The sequence below is a fragment of the Gekko japonicus genome, unplaced genomic scaffold (genome assembly GCF_001447785.1).
Source record: "Gekko japonicus isolate JY-2015 unplaced genomic scaffold, Gekko_japonicus_V1.1 scaffold131, whole genome shotgun sequence".
Taxonomy (NCBI): Eukaryota; Metazoa; Chordata; class Lepidosauria; order Squamata; family Gekkonidae; genus Gekko; species Gekko japonicus.
In genome coordinates this window covers 476,792-497,647 of record NW_015167061.1, presented here as the reverse complement: position 1 = coordinate 497,647, position 20,856 = coordinate 476,792, and the positions used below count along the sequence as shown (strand labels likewise).

Here is a 20,856-nt window from a genome sequence, read left to right as displayed (position 1 = left end):
AGGGCAGGGGGTATACACCCAATCTCCTCCTCCTCTTCTTTCTTCTCCCCTCCATGTTCGGAGTTTCCTTTCACCCTCCCAGGAAAAAAGGGACTGGTAGTCCGGAATCGGGACGCATAATAATACGGGGAAATCGCCATCTGGATCTTTTTAGCTATACTGAAATTTTTACTAATGTCATATATACATTTTAACGTCTTGTGTTTTATGACATTATGTCCTGTATATCGTCCAGAGCTCGGTGTAAGCCGGGATGGGTGATTAATGAATCTAATAAATAAACACATAAATAAAATACGCAGTTTAGCCAGTTCCCAGTCAGTTATATGTGCGCTAAGTGTGGGCACTTTCACCGAAAGTAAAAGAAAAGGCGAGTTGCCACTTCTAGAACTATTCGCTGAACACACTCAAATGGAGACCTCGGGGGGTTGAGTTGCCAGCCTCCAGGTGGGGCCTGGGGATCTCCCGCTTTTACAACTGATCCCCAGCTGACAGAGATCAGCTCCCCTGGAGAAAATGGCTGCTTTGGAGGGTGGACTCTGCGGCATTGTACCCTGCTGAGGCCCCTCCCCTCCCCAAACCCCGCCCTCTCCTGGCTCCACCCCCAAAGTCCCCAGGTATATTCCAACCCCGACCTGGCCACCCTACCCTGGAGGAATGGCTTTCCGGGACTGAACGGGCCAAGCGCTTGTTGGACTAGTGTTACAATCTTGCACCATTCCGGAGGCACTGCTTGATCAGTCTTAAGGCTTCCGCTGCTTCCATTTTGAGCTGTGTGACTCCAGGTGCAGGACTCGGGAGAGCTTTGGGTCTTTCCTCCCTCCGGTGTGTTTTCTGCTGCCAGGGAGTTCAGAAGAGCTCTGTCCCTTGTCTAGGTGTGAGTGTAGGGACACTGTGGTGTTCTTTCTGTCTTGTGTTGCAAAAACAGCTTCTAGTGAAAAGGAGGGAGGTGCCCTTGGGTGGGGACGTGTGGAGAGCAGGAAAGCTCCAGAGGCCAATTCCTTGGGTCGTTGCTTTGAAGCCCGGGATCCAGGAGTCCAGAAAGGAGAGGGCTTCCTGTTCCTGTACAGTGCTCCCCTTCTCCCTCCCAGAGTCTTTGGTACGTGGTGGCCGGGAAGCTCTCTGACCAGCTGTTGGAAAAGGATTAAAGTCAGTGGGTCGTTCCATGCCATTGAAGCAACAACCAAAAAAGCCAAGAAGTATTTGTTTTGCTAACAGCTGCCAGAACCTTCCTAGAACGCCCTGGACTGGAGGATGTGTGGCAATTCCAGAGGGATCTGCCTGCTTCTGAGTAAACCCTTCCAACCTCCCAGGAGTCCCAGGACTGGACAGTCAGGCACCGAGAGGACTATGTGCCGTGTCTGCATTTAGACACAGTCCAAAGGTGATTGGGGTTCACCTTAACTGATTCCCCAAACCTGACCCACAGAAGGATCTGAGCCATCCAGGGAGTGGACAAGAGCAGGGCAATTCGGGGTGGGGGGGCATGTATCGGTAAGGCTACTTTGGGGAGGTAGAAAAATAACTACATTACGTCGCGGGGAGAGAGAAAAATCCATAACTGCGTGACATTAAAAAAAGAACAAGAGTCCAGGAGCACCTGAAGTACTAACAGAATTTGTGGCAGGGGAGGAGCTTTCGTGAGCCACCGCTCACTTCTTTGCAAAAGCTCCTCCCCTGCCACGAATTTTGTGAGTCTTTCAGGTGCTCCTGGACTCTTGCTCTTTTCTGCTGCTACAGACAGACTGGCACGGCGACCCATCTTGATCTGTTTGCATGATGTTAAAATAGTGATTGATTGATTCCATAGCCTCCCTTTCTCCCCAGTGGGGACCCGAAGCTGCTTAGCCTCATTCTCGCCTCCGTTTTATCCTCACAGTAACCCTGTGAGGTAGGTTAGGCTGAGAATGCGTGACTGGCCCGAGGTCAGGCAGTGAGCCTCCATGGCGAGAGTTCCTTATTCTCCTCTCCTCCGTTTTGTCCTGGTAACAACAACCCTGTGAGGTCGGTTAGACCAAGAGCACGTGACTGGCCCATGACCACCCATCAAGCTTCCATGGAAGAGTGGGGATTCAAACCTGGCTCTCCCAGATAAGAGCCTGATGCTCTTAAACACGACACGACACCGGCTCACTATTTTTTGGGGGGGGGAGATAGTTTTGCATGCCCTTAGTTTGGGAAGGGCTTTGTACGCAGTTACCCTCCCTGTGCAATCACTCCATTTCCTCTGTTTGCAGATTTCCTGGGCAGGTCAAGGGAGGGGCGGTTGCCTGTGTGTGTTTGGTGGGAGGGGCAGAACGTGCTGCTGCTGCTGCGTGGAGCCTTTTGGCACTCGAGAGGAGGAAGACCAGCTCATCCCTCCTGAGGATTAAGCAACATCGTTTAGGTACCCTTGAAGTTTTTCTTAGAAACATAAGCTTTGGCCAAGGCTGGCGCTTTGATCTAGGAAGGCTCTCCACCCTCCAAGTGGCTTTCTCTCTTTAAAAAACAAAATAAAGGAGTTTCTTTTACGGGCAGGGTATAGCTCAGCAGCAGGTCTCCATTTTGCAGTGGGACTGGGAAAGCCGCCCCCCCCCCCCATCTGAGAGCTGCAGAAGATCACAGCAAAGCCTGTAGACCAGATGTCCGATAGGGCAACACCCCCCCCCCCAAGCTGGCTATCCCCAAGGGAAGGCTGACGGCAGCTTTTCAGAGGTCAGACCAGGGTAGCAAAGACCTTGGGGCTGTCCTGCCCCGTTTCCCCCCTCTCTCTGGTTCACAGCATGGAAGTGAGCACCTGCCCTCACTCATACAGGTTGCAGCTGTTCCATAGTGCCAAATTTTGAGGGGGGGTGTCTCCAGGGTGAATGCAACCTGAGTATGGGGAGTACCAGAGATACAACATTTCCACAAACGTCGAAGCCTTGGAGGGGGAAAAATGGGGAGGTTGGTGGGGAAAAGGGAAAAATTGGGGGAAAGTGAAGTATGTGGGGCCATGGTGGCTCAGAGGTTAAGACGGCGAGCTGCAGACTGGAAGGTCGGTAGCTCGGCAGTTCGAGACCCTGGCACCGCATGACGGAGTGAGCTCCCGTCTCTGGTCCCAGTTCCTGCCAAACTAGCAGTTTGAAAGCAAGAAATTGCAAGTAGATAAATAGGTACCGCTTCGGTGGGAAGGTAACAGCATTCCATACACCTTGGCGTTTAGTCATGCCAGCCACATGACCACGGAAACGTCTTCGGACAGCGTTGGCTCTTCGGCTTGGAAACAGATGAGCACTGCCCCCTAGAGTCGGATTCGACTGGCTTTCGGGCAAGGGAAACCTTTACCTTTAAAGTATATTCTGTATTCTCCAGTGGTCCAGGTGGGGAGTCCTGAGGGAGGCAGCATGGGGCAGCGCAGCCAAAGTGAAGTTTCCCAGTGGACAGGCAGCCTGTGTTTCCACCCCTGCCCAAAAAGCCATTTCTTCAGGAGTTCCTTGCAGGTTCCTGCGAAAGGACCAGAAGGAAGAAATGAGAATCAGCTGGTGGGTCGGGGGGGGGTAAGGATTTCTCCTCTCGCGCATGTTCCTTGCGGGTCCCCACTTGTAATTATCTAATACCATAGATTGTCTGTCTTACATTAAAAAATCTTCCTATTATTCATAGTGATTAAAACCTTGTCTCACAAAAGCATTCCAGAAGAGAATATTTCACCCGAGATCTTTTAGCACTCCTCAAAAATTCCAGTTTTCCAATGGAAAAATGGGAGGGGGAGTTCTCACAGTAAGAACCCCCCCCCTTTGTTTTTTAGGCCTTCAGATCTCTGTAGGGTACCAGTACATGACTAGCTGTTTACCCCAGATGAACCAAAGAGTCCAGGATCCATCCAGATTTATTACATTTAAATGCAAGGGGCTTTTAAAAAAATCTTGCACTGCTGAGGTTCAGAGACATGCCTCATTGCATCTGTTGCATTAGATTCCCCCCCCCCCCCCTTTGGGATGGGGCTTTTCAGAAATCCGGCTGAGTCTTCTTTTCCTGTTCCAGTGCTGAGGGACACAGATACTTTTAAAAGCAGGATACGCCCTAGCTGACTGTTGGGCCTTTCAGGAAGTGACCACTTGCTGCTCAGAAGGTTTGCAGTGAGCTTATGGGGTAGAGGTGGAGAAGAGTCCCCTCCTTCCTCTATCCCACCCACATCAGAATTTAGGTTGTGAGCTCTTTGCAAGAGGACTGCATACCCCTCTCTCCCCTTCCCCTTTTTGTCACTCTACAGCATAGTGTATACTGATGGCAGTGTGTTTTTGGTGGGAATTAGACCAGGGTGGGGCACTTAGTGACTCTGGGAGTTTCACGTCACTGGCAGTCTTCAAGCAGCTGCCGGTCAAACACTTGTCCGGCAATGCTTCCTCTAAGCTGTAGAGTCCTGTGAGCAAAAATTCTACTCTGTGAGCTACCTCTATTAAAATTGTGAGTAGGCAGGTGATTTGGCTACTGCATAAATTAGTTTGCTCTGGACTGGAGCCACCCTTCCTGAGCGAAGACAAAAATCTGTGAGCTGGAGGCTAAAAAACTGAGCTAGCTCACACTAACTCAGCTTAGAGGGAACACTGCTGTGGAGTCTTGTGAGCAAAAATTCTACTTTGTGAGCTACTGGCATTTAAAGTTGTGCGCGAGCGATTTGGCCGCTGCATAAATTAGTTTGCTCTGGAGCCGTCCTTCCTGAGCCAAGACAAAAATGTGTGAGCCAGAGGCTAAAAAACTGTGAGCTGCCTCACACTAACTCGGCTTAGAGGGAACACTGTTGTCCGGGATGCTCATGTCTAGGATGATCCTGCACTAAGCAGGGGGTTGGGCTGGAGGGCCTGTATGGCCCCTTCCAACTCTGTGATTCTGAGGTGCAGGAACAGGAGGAGTAGAAGGCCCTGTAGCAGGTGGCCTGGTGGAAATCAGGGTGAAGAAAAGGCAGGATGTCAGATCAGACAAAGGCAGCTGTGTGGTGTGTTCGACGGCGGGGAGGACTAGAAACTTGACCAAAAGAGCAAGTCAGCAAGACTGAGAAGCACTTAGTTTTGAGCTCTGGGGCCTCATTCCAGATTCAGTTTTGATTTCTAGGTCACACTTTTATCATATGCAAGGATGAGTAATCCTGGGAGCATGTACAGGCAGACCTTCCCTCGCTCAGGAAAGCGCAGCCACCATGCATCTGCGATCAGGGGCAAGGCTTCCTTCTGGGCAGGCTTGAGTCTCGGTGCCTCTCGCTCTGGGATCTCCTTTTGTTGATTCCACGGAACCCCGCTGATATCCCATCTAGCCCCTGAGTAGGTCCAGTCGCTGCATTCCCATATCCTACAGCTGAAGCTGTGCAGCCAGTGCAGGGCTCTCAGGAATGTTCTTGGGGCATCCATGGGGCTAACCAACCCCCCCCCCCCCGCATAACATAAGCAGGGTGCTGCTAGACAGAGTGCTTGGAGGGCCAGTTTCCTCCCAGTTAAGTGGCTGGAGCCAGTTGCAGAGAAGAGCCTTTTCCTGCGTCTCCCTGTAATCCTTCTCCAAAGCCCCACCACGGGTGTGTGTGGGGGGTTTACAAAGCAGTCTGGCACTGTGTCATCCGGTGCTGTTACTCCTAACCCGTTTGTTTTCTTTGTAAGCAAGACCTTTCATGTTTTATTGTTGCGGAGTTAAAGGCTGGCCTGGAGGTGCCGCACTTTAGTGCAAACAGCTGCCGCCGCCAGTGTCCCTCGGTCAGATGGGAGGCTCTTTCTGTGCAACCCGTCACCCCCTTAAAAGGAAATGGGGTGTGCAAGGCCCAGAACCTGCAAATCCCATCAGCCGGGCACTTTAGAGAATGAAATCTCTGCAGCGGGCCTCTGTGTCCCACCAAGACTCCCGTGGGATTTGGCATCTGGTGGGTGGCACCCCCTAGTTTTCTGTTTGGTGCCCAAGAAATTTCGTCTGCAGCTCCCCTTTGGTTTCTCAGCGATGACCACAGAACCACAACAGCTTCATGGTAGGGTGTTGGGTGTTAAACACACCATGGACTCTGCCTCTTTAATACTCTGCTAATTTACTTTAAAATTAAGAATACCCTAACATAGGGTGACATAATGGTTCCATCAGACCATGGGTAAAAACATCATCAATTGCTTGACTCCTGGTTCCTTGACCAAGTTGCCACAGAGGTGGGGTTACCGGCAGAAGTCACTGGCTACAACCGGCTGCTTTTGTTTTTTTTGTTTTAATCGAGAAAGAAATGCCTGTCTGTGTTTTCTTCCTAGCGGTGAGGATTCAGCACATTCCATGATACCCTCTGGGCCTGGCATGGGGCATCTTTCTTCAGCCTCTTATGTTTACAGACTGCCAGCTTGTCATGGAAAACTGGATCCTCCAGCCATGCCAGATAAGACTAGAAAATGACCGGCCTGTGCCACTCATTCCTGGCCCACCTGCCCAGAACTTGTGGCAGCAAGTTCCTTTTGTGACACTGCAGCCATCAGAAAATAGCAAAGAATAAAGTCTTCCCATTGACAGATGCTCCGGAGTCCAGAGATGATCCAGAAAGCTAGTGTTGTTGTTGTTTTCTCCCAAGCCTGGGATAACCTGTGAAACCAGTTTGAGCCAGTTTGGTGCAGTGGTTAAGTGCGCGGACTCTAATCTGGGAGAACCGGGTTTGATTCCCCACTCCTCCACTTGCAGCTGCTGGATGACCTTGGGCAAGCCCTAGTTCTCTCAAGGACAGTTCTCTCAGAGTTCTCTGAGCCCCACCTACCTCACAGGGTGTCTGTTGTGGGGAGGGGAAGGGAAAGGAGATTCTAAGCCACTCTGAGACTCCCTTGGGTAGTGAAGGGTGGGGTATAAATCCAATCTCTTCCTCCTCCTTTTCCTCCTCCTCCTCCTCCTCTTCTTCTTCTTCCCTCTTATTTGTGGTACCAGAGAGCTTGTGAAGACCTCATTTTGTGCCACCTTTGCTCCAGTTCCGCAGAGAGGTGGTCAGGGAGAAAACAGATTTAAAATGCTGTTGGACCCCTTGCAGTTTGGGGGAATATTTGAAATTCCTCAATGCCGGGATCAATTGGTGTGAGCATCGGAATTTGCTTAGAGATATCGGCCTGGCGTAAGCTCGGAAGGGCAGTCAGCCTGGTGCTGCGGTTCGGAAAGCAGAAGCTCTGAGTCCAGCTCTGCCACGAAGCTCTCTGGGTGGCCTTTGTCTCGTAACCTCGCAGGATAGTTGGGAGGGCAAGAGGGAAGAGAGGAGAGCTACGTATGCCGCGTACGTAGCCCTGAGGAAAAGCGGAATAAACGTGGGGAAAGCCATGTTTGGTGTTGGGATCAGTCCTCTCTTGGCTAAGCTACTTACCTGGGATTTCCCTCGCTCTTCCTCTGCACATTCTGGTTGAATAGTTGTGTCATAATGCTTGTGGATCTTTCTCTGTTAGTGAGTTCCTTTGGTCACCACTGGAAAGGCCCCCTGTAAGACTCCTCATGCCTCAGAACGTGGTTGCTTCAACATGCTGTACTGGTTAAGAGCAATGTTCCCTCTAAGCTGTGGAGTCTTGTGAGCAAAAATGCCACTTTGTGAGCTACTGGCATTAAGGTTGTGAGCGAGCGATTTGGCGACGGCATAAATTAGTTTGCTCTGGAGCCCTCCTTCCTGAGCCAAGGCAGAAATGTGTGAGCCGGAGGCTAAAAAACTGTGAGCTGGCTCACACTAACTCAGCTTAGATGGAGCACTGCTCTGCACCCATCCTTCCTGAGCGAAGGCAAAAAATGTGTGAGCCGGAGGCTAAAAAACTGTGAGCTAGCTCACGCTAACTCAGTTTAGAGGGAACACTGGTTAAGAGTGGTGGACTCTAATCTGGAGAGCCGGGTTTGATTCCCCGTTTCCCCTCCACCTGAAGCCCGCTGGGTGACCTTGAGCCAGTCACCGTTCTCTCTGAACTCTCTCAGCCCCACCTACCTCGCAAGGTGCCTGTTGTGGGGAGAGGAAGGGAAGGCAATTGTAGGCCACTCTGAGACTCCTTCAGGTAGGGGAAAGTGGGGTATAAAGACCAACTCTCCTTCTTCTTCAAGAAAGCCCCTGGCTCCTGCTTTGAATTCACTGGGGCTTAGGCGCCTAACACCGGCATCCTGAATGTAACCAAGGTGAGAACAGGGAACAATATTTTGTCAGAGGCTTTCACGGCCGGAGTTTATTAACTGTTGCAGATTTTCCGGGTTGTATGGCCGTGGTCTTGGCATTGTAGGACCTGACGTTTCGCCAGTGGCGAAACGTCAGGTCCCACAATGCCAAGACCACGGCCTTACAACCCGGAAAATCTGCAACAGCTAAAGAACCGGGAACCATTGAATCTCTTTGATCAGTGGTGCAACGTGTGTCCTTTGGTCAGCCATTTTGTGCGCGGGAGGGCAGTCGGTCATAGATCACCTTTGTCATGTTTTCAGCACGGCTGTGGCTCCCAAATGGCACTTCTTCCAGTGGGGCACAGAAAGCTCCCCCCCCCCCAGCCCTACAGTGAAGGCAGCCTGGGATCAGCAAGGAAGTCGACTTCCACCGGCGGAATGGAAAATACTGTAACAGAAGGGACTGCTGGAAGGATGGAGTGTGTGTGATGCGGGGTCCGTCACCCTCCTAAATTGTCTCTCGCTGATCAGCTAACTTGTTTGGGCTAGCCGTCAGAGAGGGACACACACACACCCCGGACAGGTGGTCCAAAAACCGGAGGGCTAGAAAGCTATTGAAATGTGAACAGATTTTAATGCAACATATGACATATAACCTCTAAAATATACGCATATTTAATTGAGACAGATTCAGGCTCATTAAATGGGTTGAAAATAACATGGGAGAAAGATAGCGGAATAAAGATGGGGCAAAATATTTGGAATAAGAGATGGTTTACCCAAACAAGGAAAACGATATCAATAGCTCTTAGAGAGAACTTGAAATTTTTACACAGGTGGTATTTCACTCCAGTTTGCCTTGCAAGAATAACCAACACAAATAATAAAATGCTGGAGAAAGTGTAATCAGCAAGGTGACTATATTCATATGTGGTGGCTATGCCCGGTAGTGTCACAATTCTGGGAGAACATTTTTGCAGAAATTGCAAAAATTACATGTCAGACCATCTGTGTTACACCAGCTTTGACCCTATTAACAATATGGGAGAAACAAAATGAAAAGGTGACTTCTAAAGGACTAATAGTGTTTATGTTAATGGTGGCACGCAGGATAGTTGCTAAAAGTTGGAAAGCCGCAGAATTATTAACATTACACGCATGGTATTCTGCGTTATGGCAGATTGCAATAGCTGAAAAATTAACAAGTCATATTAGAATAATCAAATCCAAAGCCAAAACTGTAGACTTTTTTGAAACGGGGCACGATTTTATTTTATACACAACTCAGAACAATACCCAAAGTATGTTTAAGCCCTTCCTCAAATTATGGGATAAAGTTAAATAAACCTCTCTCTATACTTTAATCACGTTGTAACTATACATTAATTATGCATGTTGATAGGAAAAGAAAAAAGAAGGGAAAAGAATTCCTTCTCTTTGTATCTATACTGAATGCTGAGCTCTTTTGCTTTTCTTTGTTGTTATGTGTATACTGTAGGTTGTTTTTCTATAGGGGGAGTGAGGTGTGTACTTGATGTTTATGTCTGGTGGTTGTTGTTGTTTTTACATGTATATTTAAATAAACATTTATTTGCAAAAAAAACCCCCAGAGGGCCACACGGCTCGCTAAGCGGGAGGGTCCTTGCAAGCGCCCCGCTTTTTCTGCCCTGCTCTTGGAATTAATAATTTTCCTCCGCAGTTTGGATTCCAGCAATTGGATTCCAAGGACGGCCGACTCACACATAGCCGGGGAAAGGGTTGTTTGAGCTTCGGGTCAAGGGGCCAAACAATTTGTAGGATTGATAGATCCTTGCAGATGGTAATTGTTTCTAAATAGCATAAACACTGTTTCTCTCTCTCCTGTCTCCCCCCACCCCACCCAGCGCCAGCTGTTCCATGGGGAGGGGGGGCAGAGGGGAGGCCTCCCTTGGAGCACTTCCTCATTCACAAATTGACGGCTGTTTGGGTGGAAACTGGGGCTTGGCAAGGAATCCACGAGGTCATGTTGTGCGAGTTCCCCAGCAGATCTTGGTGGGAGAGCCAGCCCCAAAGCCTCAGCTCCCTTGAGAGCCCGTTTGGTGTAGTGGTTAGGAGCACGGACTCTAATCTGGGAGAACCAGGTGTGATTCCCCACTCCTCCACGTGCAGCTGCTGGTGTGACCTTGGGTCAGTCACAAGTTCTTTCATAGCTGCTCTCTCAAGGGCAGTTTTCAAGAGAGCTCTCTCAGCCCCACCTACCTCACAGGGTGTCTGTTGAGGGGAGGGGAAGGGAAAGGAGATCGTAAGTCACTCTGAGACTCCTTTGGGTAGTGAAGGGCAGGGTATAAATCCAATCTCCTCTTCTTCTCCATTGACTTTCAGTGTCGTCTCTGCAATTCAGCCTCTCTCGTTTCGGGTAAATTCGGAACTGTCAGCGCAAAGCAGGTCAAGGCCCTTTACGAATCTCCACCCAATGCTTTTGTATCCCTCCCTCCCTCCAGGGGGTTCAGGATGGCCGGCACGGGTCTCCCTTCCCCGTTTGTTACCTTCTCAGCAACCTTGCTAAGTAGGTTAGGCAGAGAGAATGAGACTGGCACAAAGTTACCCGGTGAGCTTCCGTAACAGAGTGGGGTTTCCCATGTCCTAGTCTGGCAGTCCGGTCACTGGGCCAGTCCAGTTGCCGACCAAAGCCTGTTTGAAGCACCAGAGCCACACTGTTGTGTTTGTAAGGAATCCAGAGGCATCAGCCATGTTAATCTGTTGCTGCAAAATAGTAAAAAGCCCAGTAGCACCTTTAAGACTAACAAATGTTATTGCCACATAAGCTTTCGAGAAACACAGCTCTCTTCGTCAGATGCATCTGACGAAGAGAGCTGTGTTTCTTGAAAGCTTATGCGGCAATAAAGTTTGTTAGTCTTAAAGGTGCTGCTGGGCTTTTTACTATTTTGTGAGGAATGACTCCCCAGAATCCTCCTCCACGCCTGGGGCGGGCAAAGGGGAAGTGTTAGATAGCAAAGGTCCTCCATAGGACCCACCCTGCAAGGGTGAGAACAGCCAGAATGCTGTGTGGTCAGCCAGGGTTTACAGCCGCCCCCACTGCCTGAAAGCCTAAGTGAACAGAAGGACCCAAACCTTAAATAGGCTCCTGAAGAATTCTCGTGGGTCAGGCTGCGTTCCTCCACTGAGTGGTGGGGAACGGGTCTAGTGAACAGAAGCAGCCTGCCGGCCGGCATTTCAATTAACATTAAATCTTCCAAATCTCCGATGCCAGGGCTGGGCGGGCATGAGGTAGTAGACTGCCTCAGGGCCTGGGCAAAGAATACCTCCCCTCAGCTTGGACGGATAAGCGGCAACGAAAGCTGGGTCTGGAGTTTGGGGTTTTGCACGCCCCGTTTGCTTTTAAGAGGGTGACACTCTGCTCCAAGGGCCCCCCACTTGACCGAGGGACACCAGCAGCGGCAGCTGTTTCCACTAAAGTGCGGCACCTCCAGGCCAGCCTTTAACTCCATAACAATAAAACATGAAAGGTCTCACTTTCAAAGCAAACAAACGGGAATAAAAGCAAAGGATCCTGCAGTGCGGGGCTACGGCTCTCTCCTGCCCACTCCCCCCCCCCCAGCACAATGAGTGAGGGGGTGGAGAAAGCCACTCTCAATCAGCAGAAGTTTGCCGGCTTAGCCAGAAAGGAGCTAGTCTTGTATCTGACCGAAGGCCAGTTCGGAGTTTTCCCTGCCGTTTCTTGCAGAGACTGTAGGAAGGGGAGGGCAATCGCTCTGCCCCATTTGTTTATTTTGATAGTTACATACTTGGCTTTTCTCCCCCATAGAGGTCCCAAACAGCTTACAACAGGGGTGTCAAACATGCGGCCCAGGGGCCGGATCAGGCCCCTGGAGGGTTTCTCTCAGGCCTGCAGTGGAACTGGCTGTCTTCTGCTTCTTCTTCCAGTTCTGCTGCATCATGGTAGCTTTGCAGCTTACAGATACACACCTGAACAGCATACTCAAGATTGCAACAGCACAGACATTTTGACGCAGTAATTCAGAGCAAGAGGTGTCAGTTATCAGACACTGTTAAATAAACAAAATATTGCAAGAGTGCTAATGTTTTAAGCATGTTTTTATTTTAAGTTTTAAAAAGCGCCCTTTGTCTTTGTGTCCTTTATAAAGTTTATATCTCCGCTACCTGGCATTACATTTTATGACACACATGGCCTGACCCAACAAGGTCTCATTTATGTCAGATCTGGCCCTCGTAACAAATGAGTTCGACACCCCTGGCTTACAACATAATTCTCTCCGTTTATCCTTGCGACACTAACCCTGTGAGGTAGCTTGCAATGAGAGAGGGTGACTGGCCCAGGGTCACCCAGTGAGCTTCCCACTGGGGGGAACAGGGATTTGATCTTTCGCCTTCCAGACCCTAGTCTGATGCTCTAAGAGGGCCACACCATGCTGGCCTTCAGTACTGCATTTAGTAGCACCCAAGCTGTTAGTCAGTTGCCTTGAAACCCCACGGAGTCGCCAGAAGTCTGCTGCGACTCGATGGCAATTTCTGCACACAGGCTCATGCGCCCGTAGGTGTGGCCAGCATTTCTCCTTTCCTCCTGATTGCCGTAGTCTGGGTATTTCACGAGCAGCATGAAGAGCAGATCCATGTACGATGCGTTCAATGCTCCCTCTAAGCTGTGGAGTCTTGTGGGCAAAAATTCTACTTTATGAGCTCCTGGCCTTAAAGTTGTGAGCGAGCAATTTGGCTACTGCATAAATTAGTTTGCTCTGGAGCCCTCCTTCCTGAGGTAGAACAAAAATGTGTGAGCCGGAGGCTAGGAAACTGCGAGCTAGCTCACACTAACTCAGCTTAGAGGGAACACTGGATGCAATAAAACTGGCTGCAAGAAGTAGGAAAGGTTGCTTCCAGCACCCACTGGGGTTAAGAACTGGCCTGTTGACCAGGTTCTCCCCCCCCCCAAAAAAAAGGTTGGTTGACGGGTCAAGTATTTGTAAAGCCTGAGCTTCATCGGAACAGAAGTAAAGGTTTTATCCTTTGGCTGATTGCAGAAACCAGTTAATCATTACGAAACCACAGCTAACTTTAGAAAGAGTAATGGGAATGGGTTGTTACAACTTTATGTAACCGTGTTAGGTAAGGTGACTGGTTACTTGGAACAGATCTATCTGTTTGGCTTTTGTCTTAAAATGCCTCCCGTTTCCAAAATTGAGGAACGGAATTAAAGTCACAGTAAAGCAAAGGAAATAGCTGCTAATAATGGGGGGGGGGGGGTCATAGGCAGGCGTGTGCCCAGCAGGCCAGTGTTCCCCCTGCATGGGGATGGTGGCCAGAAGGAGCAGTTTTGCTCTGCAGCTAGGTTTACCCCCCACCACCATGCAGGACTAACACAGGGCCTAGCCGGTTGCTACTTAAGCCTCTGTCTGCACTTCTAGGAAGGTGTTCCCCGGGCAAGAGGGGATGGGAGATGGCCTCTCTCTTAACTCTTATGTTTCTCTGACAGGTGCTGGTTTTGGGCTGGGCGTCATCTTCTCGGTTGTCTTCTTTAAAAGTAAGTGGCCTTTGGCTCCCGGGTTTGCCTTGCTTGCATTGGGTGCTGTCTTACCTTTTTGCCCCTGTCTTCTTTCAAGGAGCACTGGGCAGCATGCAGGGCCCTCTCTCCCTCCGTTCGATGCTCACAATGACCCTGGGAGCAGTGTTCCCTCTAAGCCGAGTGAGTGTGAGCCAGCTCACAGTTTTTTAGGCTCTGGCTCACACACTTTTTGTCTTAGTTCAGGAAGGGATGGCTCCAGAGGCAAACTGATTTGTGCAGCAGCCCAACCGTTCACTCACTCACCACTTAAGGGCGAGGAGCTCACAGAGTGGAATTTTTGCTCACAAGACTCCACAGCTTAGAGGGAGCACTGCCTGGGGGGGTGTATGGTGCAGGGTCACACAGTGAGTTTTGTGGTTAGCCGTGTTGGTCTGCAGTGGGAACTGGTAGATCTGAGTCCAGTCGCGCCTTCGAAGCCGGCAAGATTTTGGGGGGATAAGTTTTCAGTAGCCAGACCTCCCTCCCTCCCTCCGCTCCTTCCATCAAAGCTCCCTTCTTCAGCCTAGGCTGAGAGTGTGTGACTAGCCCCAGGACCCCCTGGCAAGCATCCATGGCACGAGTGGGGATTCAAACCTGGTTCTCCCAGTCCGACACTCTAACCACTGAACCACACTGGCTCCCTAACCACTGCCCCCCGCTGGCTCCTATCCCTTGAAGCCAGCGTGCTTCATCTGGCGCGTTCTTCGGCGAGGCCCTTACGCCCCACCGGCTCCCTTCCAGCATTCCATCTTAGCAGCCCCAGGCCGGTTAAGCTCCCGCCAAGCCCCATGACCTGTTGTCTGGCCAGGCCCGGCCCCACAGTCTGCAGGACCTGTCAGAATGCTGGATCTCACCTCGGCCGGCCGGCTGGAAAGATTCTGACATGGCCAGAGACTTTGGCCCCTCTTAATTGCCTCCGAGTTGTGTGCTAAGGTGGGGGGGTGGAAACCCTCCCCACACACACACTGCAATTCCCTTACGGTTCACTCCTCATTGGGATAATCTGCCAGGCTCGCAAGCCGGCACACGCTGCTGTGCCTCTCTGCTTCAGAGCCCTTCCAACGGCAAACTGCGGCTGGAGTCGTACTGAGGTTTTTTCACTTGCAAACGGGGCTTAACTTCCAAGGGGGGCGAAGGTTCTGGCTTGAGGCTGGTATTTCAGTAAGGAGCTCACAGAGCCGGGACACCGTGGATGATTCAGGGGTCGGAGGCACCTTCTGTGAGAGGAGGGGCAAAAGCTCAGGCATGCAAAGTGAGGCATGAGAGAGGCTTATAAAAATACACGTGGAGTAGAGAGTTCTTGTTCGTCTGTCCTTCTCCCAACACACGTGGAACCCAGTGCATGAACAACGTTAAAATAAGAATAAAACAATTGGTGTTGATGATTAAATTATCCGTAGAAAAGAGCAAGAGTCCAGTAGCACCTTAAAGACAAGATTTGTGGCAAGGTGGTAGCTTTCAAGGGGCTTCGGTGGCTCAGTGGTTAAGACGCTGAGCTGCAGACCGGAAGGTCAGTGTTCAGCAGTTCGAGATCCTAGTGCCGCATAACGGAGTGAGCTCCCGTCTCTGGCCCCAGCTCCTGCCAACCTAGCAGTTTGAAAGCAAGAAATTGCAGGTAGATAAATAGGTACCGCTTTGGTGGGAAGGTAACAGTGTTCCGTGTGTCTCGGCGTTTAATCATGCCGGCCACATCACCACGGAAACATCTTCAGACAGTGCTGGCTCTTCGGCTTGGAAACGGAGATGAGCACCGCCGCCTAGAGTCGGATTCGACCGGCTTTCAAGTAAGGGAAACCTTTACCTTTACTAGGAGCTTTCAAGAGTCACTGTTCACTTCTTCAGATACCAGGAATCTGACGGAGTGAGCAGTGACTCACAGAAGCACCTCCTCTGCCACAAACTTTGTTAGTTTTTCAGGTGCTCCTGGACTCTTGCTCTTTCCTTCTTCTACAAACAGACTAACGTGGCTACTCGTCTTGATTAAAATATCAGTGAGACCAAGCAAGCGGAGTCAGGTAGTGCTATCCTGGATGGTAATTCTGTGCATCAACCGACGTGTCCTTCGCTTGAGACTGATCGGCCCCAAGCATCTGGTAAAATTACAGTTTGCAACCTTTCTGGAAGGTTAGCAGGGTGGAAGCCTTCCTCGTCTCCCGAGTTGGGATCAGCAACTGAAAAGGCGCATGTCTGAGCATGAGCCGATTGGACCCTAGCGAGGACGGGAACATAGAGGAGGATGCACATGAGCCTGCAGTGCGATGTGGCTGCGAAGAAAGCTAATGCAATCTTGGGATGCATTAACAGAAGCCTTGTGTCCAGATCACAGGAGGTGGTCGTTCCGCTCTATTCCGCTATGGTCAGGTCTCACCTGGAGTCCTGTGTCCAGTTTTGGGCACCCCATTTTAGGAAGGATGTTGATAAGCTCGAGCGTGTCCAGAAGAGAGCAACCAGGATGGTGAGAGGGTTGGAATCCAAGTATTACGAGGAAAGGCTGAAAGAGTTGGGTCTGTTTAGCCTGCCTGGGAAAAAGAAGGCTTAGAGGGGACACGATTGCAGTCTTCAAATATTTGAAGGGCTGTCATGTAGAAGATGGAGCAGATCTATTCTCTCTTGCTCCGGATTTCAAGACTAGATCTAATGGGTGGAAATTACAAGGGAGTCGTTACCGGCTAAATATTAGGAGAAACTTCCATAACTGTAAGCATGGTTGAGCAGCGGAACAGTCTCCCTCAGGAGGTGGTGGATGCTCCTTCGCTGGACGTTTTCAAGCGGAGGCTGGATGACCATCTTTCGGGTATGTTGTAGGTATGTAGGGCTATCTTTCAGCTATGCTCCTGCAGAGTTCAGGGGGTTGGACTAGATGACCTGCAAGGTCCCTTCCAACTCAGATGAAGGAAAATGAAGAACATGTGACGTCTCTGGTCAGTTTTTCAACTGGTACATTTCAAGAAATTCATTATTTTCTTCTGTATGTCAAAACATCACTGAGAGGAAGTTCCTGATGATTCTACATAGGGCAGAATGCTATAAGATCACATGTTCTTCATTTTCCTTCATCTGTTGAGAAGAAGATATCTTTTGAAATGGTTGAACATTCCGGAGATCATTGTTAACAACCAATACAACAACTAATAACTGTTGAATACCTGTATATATTTTGTACTCATCTTATGTATTTTGTACTTCACGAATAATTTCTGCATTTTGTTCACTTTAATATTTAAAGATTAATTAAGCGCAGTTAGTATACAGTTTTCCTTCATTGGGATCTTTTTCTGAAGCACTTCTTGGCTGTTACCATCTACTTTAAAGCTGTGAACGTTTCTGACACAGAGGCCCCAGTGGGATGGCAAGGCAGTTTCCTTGAAGCCCTGACATCCACAGCTGTCCCACCATGGAATTTCTTAAAACTCCGTTTGATAGTTGTTTGTTATTTGCCAGCTTTGATTTGAAGAGCAGTCCTCAGTCTTCCCTGTCGTTGCTTTCCCCCACCCTCCCTTTGTTCCAGGGAAGACGTGGCCAATCGCGTTTGGGTCGGGAATGGGTTTAGGAATGGCGTACTCGAACTGCCAACACGACTTCCAGGCTCCTTATCTTCTCCATGGGAGATTTGTCAAGGTGAGTCGGTATCCGAGAGCCTTTCTTAGAGACGCTTGCTTAGAACTGCCCGTGAGCCTGACTCCCCCCACTTACAGACGAGGCTGCCCGCTGCATCTCTGTAGGAGTTGTTGCTCTTCTCCTGAGTACTTCCAGTCAGCCTCCACTGGGAGCAAGTCATTCTGATGGGATGGGATCAGTCGGCCACCCACCAGAACAGGCAGGTATCAAAAGCGCTTGCTGCCAGAAAATGCTGCCCATTGAGTCTCTGCATGAGTCTCTGGAAGAGGCATCAGCAGTCCAGTTTCTACTGGGAAGTCGGGAAATTATGCCACGTCTTTGTGTTGGGAGTGATTGATTCCACTCTGTGTGTACACACACAGAGCAGCACTCCCCATCCCTCAGAGGCAGCTGTCTGCTGTGTCTCTGTCTGCTGTGTCTCTGCACAGTCACTTTTATGGCTTTTCCTCCTTTCCCATCTGGCTGGATGACCTTGGGCAAGCCGTAGTTCTGACAAGAGCTGTCCTTGGAAAAGAGCCGTTTCTGTCAGAGCTCTCTCAGCCCCACCAACCTCACCGGGTGTCTGTTGTGGGGAGGGGGGGGGGAAAGGAGTTTGTCAGCTGCTCTGAGACTCCCTTGAGGTTAGTGAAGGGCGGGGTATAAATCCAATCTCCTCCTCCTCCACTTCTTCTTCTCCTTCTCCTCCTCCTCCTTCCTCTTCTTCTCCTTCTCCTTCTGCACCTGTGCCAGGAAGGGTTTGCAAGGATTCCTACCAAAGAAGCAGAGGTTGCTGCCTTTCATTGGAGGGGAGGGAGCGAGCGTTACTCCCCCCCGAGCCCCCTCAGTTGTGTTCCGTCGCCCTCCTGGCCCCTGAGACGTCTTCCAGGTCTTCGTGTCTTTGCACCCAAGGGCTGGAGACTTGCCTATCTGGAAAGGATGCAGGTCAGGAAGGAGTGGGATTCGCCCTAGAGAGAGAAAAAGGCTCTGAGCGTCTTGCACAGCCCAGGAGGTCACCTCAGGTGACAGAGGAGAGGGCGTTCCGGGGGCAACCTCTGTTCTCAGGACCAATGTTCCCTCTAAGCTGTGGAGTCTTGTGAGCAAAGATTCTGCTTGGTGAGCAACTGGCATTAAAGTTGTGAGCGAGCAATTTGGTTACTGCATAAATTAGTTTGCTCAGGAGCCCTCCTTCCTGAGCTAAGACAAAAATGTGTGAGCCGGAGGCTAAAAAACTGTGAGCCGGCTCACACTAACTCAGCTTAGAGGGAACACTGCTCAGGACAGGGATCTCGGGAGGGACGCAGGGAAAAGAGAGCGCCAGATTGCCGGCTCGTCCTCTCGCAGGTGCAGACTGGAACACAGCCCTTCGTCTCTGTCCAGGGCTTGCACGGGGACGTGACTTCTAGCCATTGTACCCGCTCCCAAGGAGGTTGGGTGGAATGTGTTGGTTCTCCCTGAACAGCCCTGTGAGGTCGGCTAGGCCGAGAGAGCGAGTGTGGCTAAGCCAGAGACACCCAGTGAGCTCCGTGGCCAAATGAGTTGTCGTGCCCTGGTCTCCCCGTGCCACTGCACTGGCTCTCGGGGGATCTTCTGCAGAATCCAAGGGCTGCAAAGCTGAGGCTGGTTCTGGAAGCCAGAGCGTAATGACAGATCCTCTTTCTCTGTGCAGGAGCAGTGACAGGCGGCCGGTGGACTCCCGCATGGCACGGCAGGAGGACGGCGAGACCTTGCTGCTTCCTCCAGAGGGTCACCCTGCCCCAGCGTTAAGGCAGAGCTCTTGGCGATCGGTCACCCGATGCTCTTTTCTACGGCCAGCTTGTTATTGCCTGAAACCAAATCTCCTTTTGTATCTCCTGCTGGAGACCGCAAGGAAGGTGCTCTTCTGAGAGAATAAAATCCAAACAACACACGTGCGCGATCCCCTCTCCGCACCCTGCTTCTTCGTGTGTTTCCTTTGTGCAGAGCGAGGGAATGCGTGGGAAGGCCCCGCTGTTGAACTAACAGCTGCGGCCACCTGGTTCAGCTCCTCTTTGAAAGCTTCCTCCCCCCCAGTGGCAGCTGTCCTCCGTTCCTCTCCCACTCACAGCTAGACCCTGCTGAAGTTTACAGTTTCTGCAAAAAAGCACTCCCACCCCACAGAGCCCATCTCCTCCCCCCCACACCCAATGTCTGTTGCCTCCCTTTTCAGGGGAGAAAGCCTTTTGCCCAGGCAGCTACCTCTACTCAAGATCCAAATTCCTGCATATAAGCCAGAAGAGGATCCTGCCGAGACTGAGGAAGGGTGATTTGGGATGTCAGTTGGAGTGCTCTGTCCCTGGGGCTGGGGGGGGGGTTAATCCTCTCTTCTGCCACGCTGGGGGGGGAGTCGGCCTCTACAGTCTCTACGGGGTTTTGGGAGGGACTGTGGCTCAGCCGTGGAGCACGTGTCTTGCATGCAGAAGGTCCCCCGTTTGAGACTCAGCATCTCCAGGCAAAGGACCTCAGATATGGAGAGGAGGGGGATGACCCCTGTCAGAGAGCCACTGCCAGTGAGAGTAGTCCGTAAAAAGTTGTTGGGATCAGTGGTCTGGTTCAGGAGAAAGCCCAGGGCCATTAAGGTCAGTCTGAGCTACGCAGATGTTCATGGAGGTAGATCAAGGTTTGGTGCCGCGTGAGTCTGTCCGGAGCAGTAGAAAAGAACAAAATTCCAGGAGCACCTTCAAGACCGACTCCCAAAAGCTGCTCCCCTGCCACAAAATGTTGTTAGTCTTGAAGGTGCTACTGGACAAGTCCTCTTTTGTCAGTTTGGTGTCGTGGTTCAGTGTGCGGACTCTGATCCGGGAGAACCGGGTCTGATTCCCCACTCCTCCACTCGCAGCTGCTGGATGACCTTGGGCAAGCCGTAGTTCCGTCAGAGCTGTTCTTTCAGGAGCAGTTCTCCAGAGAGCTCTCTCAGCCCCACCTACCTCACAGGTTTTCTGTTGTGGGGAGAGGAAGGGAAAGGAGTCTGTAAGCCGCTCTGAGACGCTGAGTGAAGGGCGGGGCATAAATCCAATCTCTTCTTCTTCTTCTCTTTTCTACTGCTACTTAGAGTGGCAGTGGCTGTCCAGGGTCTTAGGCAGGAGGTCTTTCACATCACTGGGAGGGGTCTGTCATCCATGGGAGGGGTCCCTCAGGATCCGTCTTGTCAACTCAGACTGGCAGCATCTCTCCAGGGTCTCAGTCCTTTATTTATTTTATTAGACTTATATCCCGCCCTGCCCATATTGTAGGTTCAGGGTAGGTACCAACATACAGATCTGCAATTTGGGCAGATTTACAATTTTAAAAAATATTGCAACAATCCATCAAAATCAATAAAGTCACCCACACACTAAGGCAACAACGCACCTCAACAGATAATATTGTGGTCCCAATCAGCTTCTAGGATCTGCGGTCACTGGAGGGGAGGCCGAATCAAAGTGGATGCCGGCTGCCTCCACTAAAGGCCAGGCGGAAGAGCTCCGTCTTGCAGCCCCCGCGGAACCGTAACAGGTCCCGCGGGGCCCCGATCTCATCAGATAGCTCATTCCACCAGGCAGGGGCCAGAGCCGAAAAGGCTCTGCCCCTAGTTGAGACAAGTCGGACCTCCCTCCGGCCAGTAACTA

At 50.8% G+C, this 20,856-nt stretch overlaps 1 protein-coding gene across 1 annotated transcript in view; it reads left to right on the top strand.

Moving 5' to 3' along the window:
• MINOS1 (mitochondrial inner membrane organizing system 1) overlaps positions 1 to 19,137 on the top strand; it is a 36,226-nt gene extending 17,089 nt beyond the window's left edge. The window contains exons 2-4 of the mRNA XM_015412606.1: positions 13,568 to 13,615; positions 17,145 to 17,254; positions 18,900 to 19,137. Of these exons, the coding sequence (XP_015268092.1) occupies positions 13,568 to 13,615; positions 17,145 to 17,254; positions 18,900 to 18,908 (167 nt within the window). The 3' untranslated portion in view covers positions 18,909 to 19,137. The remainder of the gene's footprint in view (positions 1 to 13,567; positions 13,616 to 17,144; positions 17,255 to 18,899) is intronic.
• Positions 19,138 to 20,856: the final 1,719 nt, after the last annotated feature.